The following is an 18,031-nucleotide window of genomic DNA, read 5'->3' as shown; positions in this document are numbered from 1 at the left end:
CAGTGGGCAAACTTACAAAATCAGCAAGGGATCAAATACTTATTTCCACCACTGTATGTGGAATACAAGAAAACATTGCTAATCTATGCTATGCTCTTGCTCCCCCATTCCCTTATTATTCCACCTTCCTTTATCCTTATCCCAACCTCTTCACTTACCCTCCTTTTGTAGCATGACTGTGGGAGAATGACTGCAGCAGCACATAGAGAATGACACGGGGACGGGGACCCGTAGTAACCGCGGGGATGGGGACAGAGCTTGCGGGGATGGGGTGGGGATGGGGACAGAGCCCTCGAGGACGGGGTCAAACTTTGTCCCTGTGTCATTTTCTACTTTGAAGCCTTTTAATGAACTGGACTGTTATTTATTTTTGAGTGATGCAGAAAATATTTTGAGTTTTTGGAAAAACAAGCAAGCATGCTGGCCACAACTAGCAAAATTTACATGGGGGATCCTGTACATCCTGCTACCAGCACATCTTCTAAGAACACATCTTCTATTGCAGGAAGGACTGTGGAAGACAGGAGATCTAGACTGAATCCTGAGATTGTTGATGACTTCTTATTCATCCACAGATTAAAAAATCATAACAGTGCTTCATAGGGCATATTTCTCCCCTCTAGTGGATATAGAACAGGTTGTATTTTGTACCCCTGGACATTTTAACAGGGTGGATTAGGATTCCTTGGGGTAGTAGAAATCAGCTATTATTGGGGTTGGAAGAATAGAGGGTGGTGGTGAGGAGGGTTATTATAGCTGCTTGCTGTTATTATTGTTTTCTATTTGTAATAGTTGCACAGCATACTGTTCCTTTTTATACTTTAATAAAAAGATGTAAATATAACATCATAATTGTTCGAGGCTTCTGCAGATGAGGACAGAGCACATGGGGACAGGACGGGGACAGAACCTGCGGGGATGGAGACAAGGCCTGTGGGGATGGGGCAGGGACGGAGACAGAACCCACAGGGACAGGGCAGGGATGGGGACAAACTTTGTCCCCATGTCATTCTCTAGCAGCACAGTGCCTCCCCCACTGTGGCCCAGGAGCAGTGTCAAACCACACAGAACACTGTACTTTGGCACTTTGTATGTCAACACTTTGAATACTTTATCTTTGGAGTTTTTTGCTCTCACATTTGCATTTTGTTATCTGTGGCTGAAATAATACATTTGAAGCAGGCGCATGTGGAGCCGAAACGCAGGACTAAGTCGAGTAATTTTATTGTTTTTCTTCAATAAACCACCTGATTTGGAACCACACTGGTCTGCCCCCTTCTTCTCATTTTTGTAGCGGCAATATTATGCTAATATCTGGATAGCACTTAGGTCAGCCTTTTTGCTGTCCTAAGTTATCCAGACGGTGGCACTGAAAATTAATAGTATCCAAACAACTTGTTTCTCCACCCTGACTCTGTCACTGGTCCATCCCAGTGCCAAGACATCTGTAAAGATCAACATCAGCACTAATGATAAGTAGTAGTAGTAGTAGTAGCAGTAGCACTATCCGGATAGTGGCGAGACAGTCCATAAAGATAATCAGCAACACTATCTGGATAGAGTTGATGATGATCTTTACAGACTGTCTCAGCACTGAGATGGACCAGAGACGGAGTCAGAGTGGAGACACAAGTTGTTTCTATATTAATTTTCTATCCACAATTGGCATTCCTTTCCTTTTTCTGTGTTTTTAGTGTTGATTTTTATTGTAAACCGCTTCAATTTTTGTGCAACGTAAGCGGTATAACAAGATTAATAAATGATAAACGATAAAGATAATTGGTACGAGCCACTCTATAAAGGTAATTGGCAACACTGTCCAGATAAAGCAGAGACAATCTGTAAAGATAATCGACAGCACTGTCCGGATAAAGCCGAGACAGTCTGTAAAGATAATTGGCAGCACTATCCGGATAGAGCTGAGGCAGTCCGTAAAGATAATTGGCAATACTCTCCGGATAGTGCGAGGTAGTCCGTAAATTGGCAGCACTGTCCGGATTGTGCTGAGGCAATCTGTAAAGATAATCTGCAACACTATCCGGATAGAGCCAAGACAGTCCGTGAAGATAACTGGCAGCACTATCCGGATAGAGCGAGGCAGTCTGTAAAGATAATCGGCAACACTATCCGGATAGACCCAAGTTAGTCCATAAAGATAATTGGCAACACTATCTGGATAGTGCCGCTCTCCCACAGTGACATTTATCCAGATATCAAGTGCTGCTACCCAGCTAAATGCTTTCAAATATCTGCCTCTGTAAGTTTTGGTGGTTATTTTCAAGCCAGTTAGCCAAAATTCTTTGTATATTCATGCTTCCACATCACAAAATTACATTTTAGGCACATTTTTATGTAGATTCCTTGCTTTGCATGACCTCGTTATCAAAACTTTTAGATTGAATGGGGCGCATTCCTATAGACTTTCAAAGTTCTATAGGTTACTATGGAACTTTGTAAGTCTAAGTGCTTTGAAAATACACCTCAATGTCTCATTTAGCTGGCAATGGCTGCAAAGTGTAAGCGCACACCACCTGATGATGACATCAGCAAACACAAGATTGATAGAGCACATTGAGGTTCGAGTCCCAGTATTTGCTGGTGAGGTCAGCAGTAATCTAAGTAACATCAGGAATCAAAGGACCAGTGAGACAGCATGCAGCATCCCTAGGTCTGGTAAGAGGCAGAGGGAGATCCCACGGAAAGCCAGCAAAATGTCTGTTTTGGGGGATATTTTCCTTTGTTTCTTTCTTTACAATGACTCTTTCTTCATTCCAGAATTCAACCAGTTATCTATCTGTCATATTGAGCTCAGCAACTTTATTATTCACCTCTCTCAATCCTCTCTGCTCCCCTAAATGCTACATCTCTCAACCCATTCATCTGGTGAAAAACAAGAGTTACACCCCTGTCTTCACCACAGGGCTCTTGGTAATAATAATAATAATAATAATAATAATAATAATAATAATAATAAAACTGTATTTCTAACCCAGTATATCTGAAACAATCTAAGCAGGGAACAAAATTACATATAAAATAAAATGATACGATACAACAATAAATGAAAAATATAACAATAATACAAAATCATAAATGACTGTAACTAATATAAACTTGCACATAACTACAACGATAATACAGAGGCAAGCACTGCTCTAAAACAAAACAGTATCATTCATCTAATGACCCATATTCGTGAATAAACATATGGGTTTTTAATTCTCTCTTAAACTGGGCAATATTCTGCACAGAGCAAAATTCAATGGGCAAAGCATTCCATAATTTAGGGCCTTTAACACAGAATATGGAAGACCTGCATTCTTCTAGGTAAACCTGCCGAAAAGATGGAACTTCAAGTAACGGTTTTTGAGAAGATCTCAAAGAGCATAAAGGTGTGGAACTGAGTGTCAGGGAAATACAACCATTCAGTATTAAAAAAAACAACAACAAAAGGGAAGGGGGAAATGGGACGATTTACTGCCTTTCTGAGGTTTTTGCAACTACATTCAAAGCGGTTTACATACAGTATATTCAGGTACTTATTTTGTACCAGCGGCAATGGAGGGTTAAGTGACTTGCCCAGAGCCACAAGGAGTTGCAGCCGGGGCTAGCTATCATGGGGCCACGGGGGCATGGGCCCCCATAGATTTGGCCCTGGACCCCCCCTGCCGCAACCCTCTCGACCCCCCTTCCTGCCACCGTTGGGTACCTTTGCTAACCCCCGTATTATATATTGGACATTTATTAACATACGTTATGTAATATATATTGATGAAAATCAATAGCAATTTTTGAACAAAAACAATAAACTTTTTAACTCAAACTGAAACTTTATTGGTAGGTTTGAGCTATGTGATGCAGGAATTCCTGTTCTAGTCTCCCATTCTTAAGCATCTAAGATTTGAGACAAGACCAGTGCAGCAGTTCATGCACCGCATGGCTTGAACTTAAGCACGTGAAAAGAAGTGCTTGGGGGGTTATTTTGCTGTAGCAGCTGGAGGTAAACAGACAGGTCTGTCTCTGATGACACAATCTGGCCACAATGGCAGCAGCTGAATGATATAATCAGGAGTGGTAGAAGCGGCACAATTTTGGGGGCTTTTTGGTTATAATTGGAAACTTCAAATTCCCCATTGGAGGGTTTGAATTGCCTTTCTGACATTGCTGCCTGGATGTCTCACCCACCATCTGAAATGAAACATGACCAAGGCTGAGCTTCTTATCTTTCCCTCTAAACCAACCTCTCCTCTTCCCCCATTCTCTATCTCTGTGGATAACACACTATCCTCCTTATCTCATCAGCTTGTAAGCTTGGGGTCATCTTCGACTCCTCTCTCTCCTTCTCTGCACTTATTCAACAGACTGCTAAAAATTTGTCCTTTCCTTTCTGAGCCAGAACCCTTATCCACACTCTTAGCACCTCTCGCTTAGACTATTGCAACTTGCTTCTCACGGGTCTCCCACTAAGCCATCTCTCTCCCCTTCAATCTGTTCAAAATTCTGCTGTACAACTTATATTCCACCAGTGTCGCTTTGCTCATATTAGCCCTCTCCTCAAGTCACTTCATTGGCTCCCTATCCAGTTCTGCATACAGTTCAAACTCTTCTTATTGACTTACAAGTGCATTCACTCACCAGCTCCTCAGTACCTCTCCACTCTTATCTCACCCTACACTCCTCTCCAGGAACTCCATTCATTGGGTAAATCTCTCTTATCTGCAACCTTCTCCTCCGCTGCTAACACCAGGCTCTGTTCCTTTTATCTTGCTGCACCATATGCCTGGAATAGACTTCCTGAGCTGGTACGTCAACCTCCATCTCTGTCCGTCTTCAAATCTAAGCTAAATGCCCACCTTTTTGATGTTGCTTTTAACTCCTTTCTTCAGTACCCATGTTTTATCATTCCTACCTTAGTAATCCCCTTATCCATTTTTTGTCCTAATTAAATTGTAAGCTCTGTCGAGCAGGGATTGTCTCTTCATGTCCAGTGTACAGTGCTACGTACGTCTAGTAGCGCAATAGAAATGTTAAGTAGTAGTAGGGTTTTCCGGTTATAACTGAAAATCAGAAGCATTAAAATTTTGCAAGGTGCCCTGGTATAAGGCAGTATATAAAAGTGGAAGTGGTAATAAGGGAGCTAGCACAGAGAATCTTGGGTAAATGAGATTAGGGCAATAAGTCGAGCAAGGGCTGCATTATTGCCATAGGATAGACTGTGTGGAACTTGTGCTACTGTCTCAATGTCTTTCTGGAATGCAGCTGATCAATCTCTCACTTGCAATTATGAAAGATACTCTGAATAAACCTGATAAGATATTCACGTAAGCTTTGTGTCATGAGAAAGCCCTAGTGCAGAAAAAAAAAGATAAATGGTTGTCCTTATGTATACATGAAGGAAAAACAAGTGATTATGGTTTTGAAAATCTGAGTGCAAGCAAACTGCAAAATTCCTTTGGTCGTAAGGGTGTTGGATAGTAAAGGGATCCATTTAATTAACAGTAAAATTTGGCATGACTCAAGATATGATCAGGGGAAGGGGGAGGAGGGTTGATTGTTCCCTAAAATAGGAAAACAGCATGTGAGGTTTGGCCCTCCCAAATGGGGGCATCTCATGTCACCAGAAGGCAGTTCTCCTGCATATGAATCTCTCTTCCACTAAGCCCATGAATTATATGTCTTTGCCACAAGTAAAGGAGATTGTTTTTGCAGAAAGAAGGGCCATTACGTACTAAAAGGCATCTGCCCAGACAGCACAATTTGCCTCTGCCATAAACTTGTCTTGACTAGTATAAAAAAAAACCCATCCTTTCCTTCTATCTGGGTATGGGCCAGTGAGGAGTTCATGCATGTATGGGTAGGAGAACAGAAGTTAAAAAAACAAACAAAAAAAACCCCTGGAATTATCTTTATCTCCTGTCACTTTCTGGAAATGTTTTGAATCTTTGCTTTCTCCTCCCTCCACACCCCCCCCAAAAAACCCGCAAGGGCCTGGGCCGGATTCCCATGCAGCCACCTCTTCCACCACCCCTTGCCCTTTCTCTCTCTTTTTCTTCCAGCGTCCCTGGCCTCTTCCAAGTGGAAAAGTACTGCATAAGCAGTAAATGAATCAGACGGTGGCATGTTTTGCTTTCAGAAGTCAGCAATTGACTTTCAGTTGTATGTGTGAGTAGTGCTGGATACGAGCGAGCTAGTTTATGTGTATGCGTGTACAGAAAACATGTCTTTCTTCTGAGGGGGAAGGGTTGGCAGGGACACACTCCTTTGCATTTTTTGAAGGTTCGAAATTCATTTGCTTTTGAGATTTTTTAAGTGGGTGAAAGGTTAGCCTCTGTTGTTCAAGCTTTGAAGAATGCGTGCACATTCTCTCTGCTCCCTTTTTATGCTGTTGGTGAAATAAGAATATCAAATCCTCCGTAAGATCAGAGGACAATATTACAGCTGCTTTATATACAGGAGTCTACCAAGTGGTGTAGCTACGGGGGGCCATGGGGGCCTGGGCCCCCCAAGATTGGCTCTGGGGTCCCCAACCCCCGCCAGCTAAAGCGTTTGTCCCACTCTGGTCTCACATTGTATGGCGCCCTGTCCTGGTTTCAGTTGCTGTGTACGCTCATTTTAATGAAACTGAGCATGGTGAAATATCAACTAAGCGTATTTTATAATTGGCACCTAAATTATGGAATATGCTTAGTTGGCATTGATTTCAGTGCCAATTTTTTAGGCGCTATATATAGAATCTCCAACCAGCGAGGAGCCGTTCTTTGTCTGGTTAAATGGTTTAAAATATCAAGTGGTATATATGTTCCCTCATTCTTAGTGTACAGCGTGACACACTCAATAAACAAAATTAAAGAACATATAGGACCCGATATTCAGCCCACTTACGGCCATGGGATGAATTAATTCCAGATATTCAATACCAGTCCAGGGCCTGACCAGCCTCTTGCACTGACTGTCCGAAGTAGTACAGCAGCCTGGAAGTAAACCAGGTACCATCCAATACTGAGACTCGATGGACAAGTTATCTGCTCATTTAACTGGTTCATGGACTGAATATCACTACTAACTGGCTAGCTTCTGGAACTTTTTCCCCGGATCATCTCTAACCTAGCTAGTTAGTGCTTTGGCGGTGATTGGGGATATTCAGCAGTACCTTCCAGTTAAGTGCCACTGAATATTAGGACATGGCCAGCTCAAGGGGTTTGGACGGCTTCCTAAAGGAAAAGTCCATAGACCATTATTAAATTGGACTTGGGGAAAATATTTCTGGGATAAGCAGCATAAACTGTTTTGTACTTTTTTGGGGATCGTGCCAGGTATTTGTGACCTGGATTGGCCACTGTTGGAAACAGGATGCTGGGCTTGATGGACCTTTGGTCTGTCCCAGTATGGCAATACTTATGTACTTATAACCCCAAACTCCTTTGAATATTGACTTCTTAGAGTGCAAGTTTATAAAAGGTTGCCTATGTGTGATGACCAAAAAAGTGCCTGTTTTAGCCTGTTCTGTAAAGACCCATAAGCACCTATGTGTCTTTATAATAATGTTGCTCTAAAGCAGGCTTGTCCAACCTTTTTCAATTAAGGGACACATGTTATATTTTGTAACATTTGGAGGGCCCAAACATACATTGTTTTGTCATATAGTGGTCAAATATGATAGCCTGTGGTGCCCTCCTCACCTATCACCCAGTCTCCTTCTATCAAGTTTCTCCTTCCCACCCTTCACCCACTCTGTCTCTCATGTAGCCCCCAGTCCTCACCCATTTTATCTCTCTCTCATGTACCCCCCTAGCCTTCAGCCAGTCTCTCTTACGCTGTCTCATATACCCTTGCACAATCTTCTCACAGTCTCTTTCTCCTGACCTTGCTTCAGCTACAGAGGTAACAGCAGGATTCCTGCTTTCCTACCATGACTGCACTCTGTACAGGTTTGAGCCTCACGGTCCTGGAGTTTTGGATTGATCTTGTGTTTGCAAAGTCTCACAGCATTGAAACTGTGAGACCAACCTGAACGTCCTGCACCGCACAGTTGAAGCCTATAGAGAGACATGTTGCCACTGGGATGCAAGAATCCTGCTGTAAGCCCCACAAGAATTGCCATGCTTCCCAAGGCCAGAAATAAACACTTGGTAGACTGGGTTCTAGGCCCTGGCCCATAGGTTGGACAAGCGTGCTCTAAGGTCAGCACTCTAGTTCTCCGTATAACCTCAACCTAGAGTGCCAAGATCAGAGTCCTGGCCTGTTGACTGAGAATCAGTGGGATGGGACACAACAAACAGAGTACAGGAAAGGCTAAAGCGGCTAGGGCTCTTCAGCTTGGTGAAAAGATGGCTGAGAGGAGATATGATAGAGGTCTATAGAATAATGAGTGGAGTGGAACGGGTAGACTTGAATCGCTTGTTTACTCTTTCCAAAAATACTAGGAGTAGGGGTATGCAATGAAGCTACAAAGTAGTAAATTTAAAACAAATCAGAGAAAATATTTTGTCACTCAACGTGTAATTAAACTCTGGAATTCGTTGCCAGAGAATGTGGTAAAAGCTGTTAGTTTAGTGGGGTTTAAAATAGGTTTGGGTAGCTTCCTGAAAGAAAATTCCATAAGCCATTATTAAGATGGACTTGGGGAAAATTTACTGCTTATTTCTAGAATAAGCAGCATAAAATGTACTGTTTTGGGATCTTGCCAGGTACTTGCAACCTGGATTGACCACTGCTGGAAACAGGATACTGGGCTTGATGGACTTTCGGTCTGTCCCAGTATGGCAACACTTATGTACTTATGACATCATGGCTTAATTTTAGCTACAGACATTTATGCCTGCTCAGGAGCAGCTATAAATGTTAGCATGTAAAGTGCACGCCTACATTTTATAAAATATGTGTGCCCCTTTGCGCATGAAAAATTCTTTATAGAATAAGAAAGAATAGGCTGTAGAAACAGCAAACAAACGAAGAGGCTGGTGCTAACCTATCAAACTGGAAACAGATAGCACCAGGAGACAAAGAGGGGCATAATTGAACAGAAACGCCTATCTCCATGGGCGTTTATCTCCGAGAACGGGTCCGTGAAGGGGCGGACCGAATCGTATTTTCGAAAAAACATGGACGTTTATCTTTTTTTGAGCTGGGCGTTTTTGTTTTTCAGCGATAATGGAAACCGAAAACGCCCAGCTCAAAAACGAATAACTCCAAGACATTTATTCGTGGGAGGGGCCAGGATTCATACTGCACCGGTCCACCTCCCATGCCAGGACATCAACCGGGCACCCTAGGGGGCACTTTTACAAAAAAAAAAAAAAAAGGTAAAACAGCTCCCAGGTGCATAGCACCCTTCCCTTGGGTGTTGAGCCCCCAAAATCCCCCTCAAAACCCACTGCCCACAAGTCTACACCATTACTGTAGCCCTAAGGGGTGAAGGGGGGCACCTACACGTGGCTACAGTGGGTTTGGGGGGCGGTTTGGAGGGCTCCCATTTACCAGCACAAGTGTAACAGGTGGGGGGGGGGGATGAGCCTGGGTCCACCTGCCTGAAGTCCACTGCTCCAGTGACCTGCATACTGCTGCCAGGGAGGTGGGTATGACATTTGAGGGTGAAAATAAAAAGTTGTGAAACGGCATATTTTGTGGTGGGAGGGGGTTCGTGACCACTGGGGGAGTCAGGGGAGGTCATCCCCGATTCCCTCCAGTGGTCATCTGGTCATTTAGGGCACTTTTTGGGGCCTTATTCGTGGAAAAACAGGGTCCAGGAAAAGTGCCCTAAATTCTCGCTAAAAACGCATATTTTTTTTCCATTATCGGCGAAAGGCGCCCATCTCTGATCGGCAGATAACCACGCCCCAGTTCCGCCTTCACCACGCCTTCGACACGCCCCCATCAACGTTGTCCGCATCCGCGACGGAGTGCAGTTGAAAACGTCCAAATTCGGCTTTTGATTATACCGCGTTATTCGTTTTTGTGAGATAAACGTCCATCTCCCGATTTAGGTCGGAACTTGGGCGTTTTTCTCGTTCGATTATAAGCAGGACAGTAAACCAAAAATAGCTTCACAGTTTCATCTCATAAGGCTGCTTCAGGGGTCAGTGGGTGTTTTAAAGTACTGTTTCCCAACTCCAGTCCTGGACTACCCCTTGCCAGTCAGGTTTTCAGGGTATCCACAATGAATATTCATGAACTTGATTTGCATACACTGTCTCCATTATATGCAAATCTCTTTCATGTGTATTCATTGTGAATATCTTGAAAACCTGACTGGCAAGGGATATTCCAGGACCGGATTTGGGAAACACTGCTTTAAAGCACAAGAACAGTATAACAAAAGTCTTCCAACAAAACATTTTGTGAGAGAGAGTTTCATAGAGTGGTTGGTTAATTCTTCTGTTCTGGAAAACGTTTGCCTCCTTGAATGTGTTGCATACTGGTAATTTTATCAGAATATAAGAGTAGCCATACTGGGCCAGACCAATGGCCCATCTAGCCCAGTATTATGTTTTCCAAACAATGGCCAAGCCAGGTCACAAGTACCTGGCAGAAACCCAAATCGTGGCAACAAGCCAAACTACAAATCTCAGGGCAAGCAGTTGCTTCCCATGTCTGTCTCGATAGCAGACTATGGACTTTTCCTCCAGGAATTTGTCCAAACCTTTTTTAAACCCAGATACGCTAACTGCTGTTACCACATCCTCCGGCAAAGAGTTCTAGAACTTAACTATTTGTTGAGTGAAAAAATATTTCCAGCTACATTTAAAGGCATATAACCATCAAAAGACCTTTATAAAAAAAGCACCCCTACATGGAGTAGTGTCAGGCTGAAAGTCTCCCTAACCACCTGACACTGTCCCTCCAATATTCAGCTGGCAGCAGGCAGTGTGGTTAGCTGCCCCCGGATATTCAATGCTAGACCGTATCTGGTAACTGGCATTGAATATCCTGTTTCAGTTTTGCCCGCAGCAACTTAACCAGTTACGCCGATATTCAGCGCTAACTGGTTAAGTGCTTAGCAGTTAAAGATAGGCCTGCTATTTATGTGTCCTATTTTAATGGCTATACTTAGCTGGTTAGTGCAGAAAATTGCTTTTAACTGGCTAAATTGAGAGACATAGCCAGTTAGTGGCTAGCCGCTAAGTGCTAATATTCAGTGGAGATAACCGGCTATCTGAAGCTGAATATTAGTGGTTAGCTGGCTAAGTGCAATTTAACCAGCCAGGAGCCATTCCTGGTTGGGCCCTCTCTGTATACTGAAGGGACAGAGGGAGGGCAGAGCAACAAAACAATCTGGGTAGTGGTTATTGTCAGCTGCTGTCCAGATAAGCTATGGTGGCAATTCTAGAAACTGGCACAAAGATTTAGGTTCCCCAATGCCATACACATAGAGGGGCATAATCAGAAGGGGCACCCAAGTTTTTCTGAGGACGTCCTCGCAGGATGTCCCGGCGAAGGGTGTTTATAGTGGAGTCTGTACTTACATGGCCCCCTCTGACAACCTAGTATCAGTGGGGGCTGTAATTATGTGGGAATTATTTCTCTGATATATCTACTTACCATAAGAAATATACAATTTGGAAATATGGGGCAAATAGGGTTTCTACCTCTTTACACCCACCCAAGATACAATGGACCAGCCACCCCCAAAATATGGGGTGACAGAAAAGACAGAGGCCATGCTCTTTCCAAGGAATAAGTCTTTATTCCAATATAGATGATAACAAAACAATCAGGCTAAGTAATTAGAAAAAGTAATTAGACCGAGTAACAAATAGCAAAGAAATCAGGCAATAGCAATTTGTTACGAGAGGGAGAGAGAGACCACCGTGATAAAGAGTCACTCGGTTGATCATCTCACCCCTTTAACTAGCTACAACACAACCGTGCCTTATATACAGTGGATTGAGCATCAATCCCCCTCCCATCCAGTCCACAACTTGCATTGTCATCTACTTTCTGTCTCACCCCATTGTTTACACAGAATATGATATCTGAATGTTTACAAAACACAGCATCTTACAATAAGTCTAAGGTTCTTTTACTGAAGATTGCAGTGCTAGTTCGTTAGGACCCGGGTCTTATCACTGTGCTGACTGAACACGTCTTCACTTCCAAACTGTGTATGTCCTTGCTAGTGTAGAATCAGCGGCACCATTTCTGTCAGGGGAGGGGGAAGAGCACTCTTTGCTGATACAGTGTGACCTTGCATCTACAGCATTTACAGCTCTAAGTAGAGAGCACAGAAAAAAATGCAGCTTTCAGGCAGTTTTAAGATTTAAGCCTTTAGCTTTGTAGGTCATAGGTCATGCCTGTCAGTAGTCAGAAAAGTGCAAATCAATTCAAGGGGCGTATCAAAACAAGATGGACGTCATCTTTCGTTTCGATAATACGGTCGGGGATGCCCAAATCTTGACATTTAGGTCGTCCCTAGAGATGGTCGTCCTTAGACTTGGTCATTTCTGATTTTTGGCAATAATGGAAACTTAGGACACCCATCTCAGAAATGACCAATTGCAAGCCCTTTGGTCGTGAGAGGAGCCAGCATTCGTAGTAGCCCTGACATGCCAGGACACCAACCGGGCACCCTAGGGGGCACAGCAGTGGACTTCAGAAAAAGCTCCCAGGTACACAGCTCCCTTACCTTGGGTGCTGAGCCCCCCAAAACCCACTCCCCACAACTGTACACCACTACCATAGCCCTTAGGGGTGAAGGGGGGCACCTGTATGTGGGTACAGTGGGTTTGTGGTGGGTTTTGGAGGGTTCACATTTACCACCACAAGTGTAACAGTAGGGGGGGATGGGCCTGGGTCCGCCTGCCTGAAGTGCACTGCATCTACTAAAACTGCTCCAGGGACCTGCATACTGCTGCGATGGACCTGAGTATGACATTTGAGGCTGGCATAGAGACTGGCACAAAATATTTTTAAAGTTCTTTTTTGAGGGTGGGAGGGGGTTAATGACCACTGGGGGAGTAAGGGGAGGTCATCCCCAATTCCCTCCGGTGGTCATCTGGTCAGTTTGGGCACCTTTTTGTGGCTTGGTCGTAAGAAAAACTGAACCAGGTAAAGTCATCCAAATGCTCATCTGGGATGCCCTTTTTTTTCCATTATATGTCGAGGGCGCCCATGTGTTAGGCACACCCAAGTGCCGCCTTTGCTACACCTCCGACATGCCCCCGGAACTTTGGTCGTCCCCACGACGGAAAGCAGTTGAGGACGCCCAAAATTGGCTTTTAATTATTCCGATATGGCCGACCCTGGGAGAAGGACGCCCATCTTCCGATTTGTGTCGAAAGATGGGTGTCATTCTCTTTCAAAAATAAGCCTGTTAGTGCCAATTCTCTAATGGCATCTTGGCACCAAGATTCCATTATAGAATGCTAGCATTAGTTGGCATTGGTTCACCTAAAGTTAGGTGCCAACAGTTACGCCACCATAACTATTGGCCCCTAAGTGTGTCCTGAAGTGCACATACCTTACAGCAGCGTTTCCCAAACCTGGTTCCTGGAGGCACCCCAGGCAATCAGGTTCTCAGTATGTCCACAATGAATATTCATGAGATCGATTTGCATGCAGTGGAGGCATTGCATGCAGATCTCTCTCATGAGTATTCATTGTGGGTATCCTGAAACCCTGACTGGCTGGGGTGCCTCCAGGACCAGGTTTGGGAACCACCGCCTTACAGTATTCTATGTTATGTGCATAATTCGGAGACCCATGGCCTGGCCATACTCCCATCTATGTTTACCCCCTGTCACTTACATGCTAAGTGATTTTGAAGCATACGTTATAGAATAGTTCCTAGCACGTGCGTAATGGCCAATTAGAGGCACCAATCACGTGCATAATTATTTTATAACTTACACACACAAGTGTTGCCTATCTTTAGGCATAGCAGAGAGAGGGAGTGAAGCACAAACAAAAAGCAAAAGAACCAAAAAGCACCAAGGGCCTTCAAAAAAAGGGGGATAGAACCTTTAATCATATACATTGGTGAAACAATTCTAGAATGGACCCGACACGGTCCGTGTTTCGGCGTGCAGCACCTACATCACGGGTCTTCAGACACCACCACAGAATACCGTTACACTGGTGCCTACCGAACTTGGTGCTTTTTTGTTCTTTTGCCTATCTTTAGGCACCAGTTTCTAGAACTACAGTGGTGGAAATAAGTATTTGATCCCTTGCTGATTTTGTAAGTTTGCCCACTGACAAAGACATGAGCAGCCCATAATTGAAGGGTAGGTTATTAGTAACAGTGAGAGATAGCACATCACAAATTAAATCCGGAAAATCACATTGTGGAAAGTGTATGAATTTATTTGCATTCTGCAGAGGGAAATAAGTATTTAATCCCTCTGGCAAACAAGACCTAATACTTGGTGGCAAAACCCTTGTTGGCAAGCACAGCGGTCAGACGTCTTCTGTAGTTGATGATGAGGTTTGCACACATGTCAGGAGGAATTTTGGTCCACTCCTCTTTGCAGATCATCTCTAAATCATTAAGAGTTCTGGGCTGTCGCTTGGCAACTCGCAGCTTCAGCTCCCTCCATAAGTTTTCAATGGGATTAAGGTCTGGTGACTGGCTAGGCCACTCCATGACCCTAATGTGCTTCTTCCTGAGCCACTCCTTTGTTGCCTTGGCTGTATGTTTTGGGTCATTGTCATGCTGGAAGACCCAGCCACGACCCATTTTTAAGGCCCTGGCGGAGGGAAGGAGGTTGTCACTCAGAATTGTACGGTACATGGCCCCATCCATTCTCCCATTGATGCGGTGAAGTAGTCCTGTGCCCTTAGCAGAGAAACACCCCCAAAACATAACATTTCCACCTCCATGCTTGACAGTGGGGACAGTGTTCTTTGGGTCATAGGCAGCATTTCTCTTCCTCCAAACACGGCGAGTTGAGTTCATGCCAAAGAGCTCAATTTTTGTCTCATCTGACCACAGCACCTTCTCCCAATCACTCTCGGCATCATCCAGGTGTTCACTGGCAAACTTCAGACGGGCCATCACATGTGCCTTCCGGAGCAGGGGGACCTTGCGGGCACTGCAGGATTGCAATCCGTTATGTCGTAATGTGTTACCAATGGTTTTCGTGGTGACAGTGGTCCCAGCTGCCTTGAGATCATTGACAAGTTCCCCCCTTGTAGTTGTAGGCTGATTTCTAACCTTCCTCATGATTAAGGATACCCCACGAGGTGAGATTTTGCGTGGAGCCCCAGATCTTTGTCGATTGACAGTCATTTTGTACTTCTTCCATTTTCTTACTATGGCACCAACAGTTGTCTCCTTCTCGCCCAGCGTCTTACTGATGGTTTTGTAGCCCATTCCAGCCTTGTGCAGGTGTATGATCTTGTCCCTGACATCCTTAGACAGCTCCTTGCTCTTGGCCATTTTGTAGAGGTTAGAGTCTGACTGATTCACTGAGTCTGTGGACAGGTGTCTTTCATACAGGTGACCATTGCCGACAGCTGTCTGTCATGCAGGTAACGAGTTGATTTGGAGCATCTACCTGGTCTGTAGGGGCCAGATCTCTTACTGGTTGGTGGGGGATCAAATACTTATTTCCCTCTGCAGAATGCAAATAAATTCATATACTTTCCACAATGTGATTTTCCGGATTTAATTTGTGATGTGCTATCTCTCACTGTTACCAATAACCTACCCTTCAATTATGGGCTGCTCATGTCTTTGTCAGTGGGCAAACTTACAAAATCAGCAAGGGATCAAATACTTATTTCCACCACTGTATCCTTCACACCTTTAGTTTAGACTTTGTAAATAGGAGGCCTAAACTAAGCTACTAGTGGCAGTGGCACTGATGACTTTACCCATATATTCACTGCTGCTGAATATGTATAATTGTTTAAATGCTGTGCTAGTGTCTAAGAGGCCCTTTTATTAAGCCGCAGTAGGCATTAGCGTGTGCCTACTGTGTGCCAAAAATCACTGCCATGGGACATGCTGAGGCATCCCATGGCAGTGTGCCGATCAGCGCACGCTACTCCCATGCTAAAAAATAGTTTTAAAGTTTTGGCACGGGAGGCGTGTCTATGGGTGGAGAGTAGGCGTTGCCCTGTGCTAATCAGGTAGCGTGGGTACATTGCCACATTCTGCCCGATTACCGCAGGAGCCCTTACTGCCTAGTAAATAGGTGGCGGTAAGGGCTCCTGTGGTAATGGCCATGTACTAATTGGGAAATTAGAGCATCGCCATTAGAGGAGAATATACAAATCTGGCCATTTTATCATCACACTAAACGTGGCCACAGCGCATGGTAAACCCGCGTGCTACAAACAGCGCCGGACACTTTTGAGCGTGGCTTGTAAAAGGGCCCCTAAATGATTACAGTTGCCGCCAGTGCTGAAAATTCACCCCAGTAATTTATCCAGTTAACTCCTGAAGTTAACCAAATAAATCATCTGAATATCACCCGACCCTTTTTTACCTTCCTGTGCTAGAAGCAAACTCTTGGTCTCCCCCTCTAGCCTACTTCTTCTGATGGGTCTCCTAAGCTCCGGCAGGCATGTACCAAATAATGAGCGTCACAGGGGTGCATGGAACTCGTCCACAAGGGTCTTTGCTCTGAAAGCTGAAAGGTTAAATATAAACCTTTTTCCCCTACAGTAAATGTGGCAACTTTCCTCCGGAGAGCTGCTTCTTCAGCCTGATCTGCACCCTGGGCTCCTTTCTGGGTAAGTCACTCATTTATTTGATGCTACTTGCTCTTTGTACATGGTTTTAAAAAAAATCAGCTTCCCCCCCCCCCCCCCCCCCCCCCCCCTCAAAGGCTTTCAATCATTTCTGGATCCAATTAGTGTGATCTTTATACTTGAGCCTGTTGTCGGAGCAAAGAATAAATGGGTAGGTAGAGAAGTTTAGATATGTCTATTCTGTGGCTTTATTTTTATTGGTTTTTTTTAAAATAGTCTGTAGCAGACCTCTCAGATAAGTAGGGCTGAGAGTGACCCCAGGGGCGGATACACAAACAATTTTGTCTGTGGCTAAAGCACACAAAACTCCTCAAATTCTTTGTCCCATTTTATAGTCAAAGGGCTCCTGAATATTGAGTATTCATCCGTAAGATTGTGACTCGTGCCCATCCACTTTTGCCTCTGGCCCGCCCAACAGCTGAGTACACTAATTGTATAGTTGGCGGAGATCCCCTAACCCACTGTTTCCCAAGTCCGGTCCTGGAGTACCCCTTGCCAGTCAGGTTTTCAGGGTATCCACAATGAATACGCATGAATGACCTTTGCATATAATGGAGGCAGTGTATGCAAATCAAGTTCATGCGTATTCATTGTGGATATCTTGAAAACCTGAATGGCAAGGGGTACTCCAGGACCGGACTTGGGAGACACTGCCCTAACCCCACCAGCTGAAGAAATCGGGAGCCGCTTTGAGCCTGCTAAAGTGCAGCAGTCAGCAGGTCGAGCTGCTGATGCTGGCAATGTGAACATGCTCCATTCATGCATAAAAACTGAGCATGCTTGTAATGCAAACATCAGTAAGTCAACCTGCTGCTGACTGCAGCGCTTTACCAGACTTGGGAAGCTCCGGATTTCTTCAGCTGGCATGGCTTAAAGATCACCACCAACCAGTGGCGTAGCTAGGTGGGGCCACGGGGGCCTGGGCCCCCAAATTTCATCTGGGCCCCTGGTTTTGCTGGCGGGGGTCCCCAACCCCTGCCAGCTGAAGCCTTGTCCAGCACCGGTCTCCGGCGCCGCCGCATTCCCTGCCCTGCTCTCTCTTCCTCCTGATGTGGAGCATGCAGGACATCAGGAGGAAGAGAGAGCAGGGCAGGGAACGCGGCAGAGCTGGAGACCGGCGCTGGAGAAGGCTTCAGTTGGTGGGGGTTGGGGACCCCTGCCAGCCAAGGCATTTGCTGCTATGGGGTGCGGCAAGGCAGGGGGGGGGGCGGGGGGGGCCGCAGACTAAAATGTTCCCCTCCCAACTCGGGCTCTGGCCCCCTCCCACTGTGAGGTCTGGCTAAGCCCCTGCCACCAACTAAGGCAATTTTATTTTTTTTTTTGTTTTTGGGTGGGC

The 18,031-nt window shown here is 44.9% G+C and overlaps 1 protein-coding gene across 2 annotated transcripts in view; it reads left to right on the top strand.

Annotated features, from left to right (window-relative positions):
* Window positions 1–18,031, top strand: part of LOC115470325 (transmembrane protein 150A-like) — a 261,116-nt gene that overhangs the window by 142,397 nt on the left and 100,688 nt on the right. For both annotated transcript variants that reach the window (XM_030203371.1, XM_030203370.1), the window contains one exon: window positions 16,610–16,677. In XM_030203371.1, the coding sequence (XP_030059231.1) occupies window positions 16,610–16,677 (68 nt within the window). The remainder of the gene's footprint in view (window positions 1–16,609; window positions 16,678–18,031) is intronic.

The sequence above is a fragment of the Microcaecilia unicolor genome, chromosome 5 (assembly GCF_901765095.1).
Source record: "Microcaecilia unicolor chromosome 5, aMicUni1.1, whole genome shotgun sequence".
NCBI classification, from domain to species: Eukaryota; Metazoa; Chordata; class Amphibia; order Gymnophiona; family Siphonopidae; genus Microcaecilia; species Microcaecilia unicolor.
The sequence above is the reverse complement of the archived record's forward strand: the minus strand, read 5'-3'. Positions and strand labels throughout refer to the sequence as shown.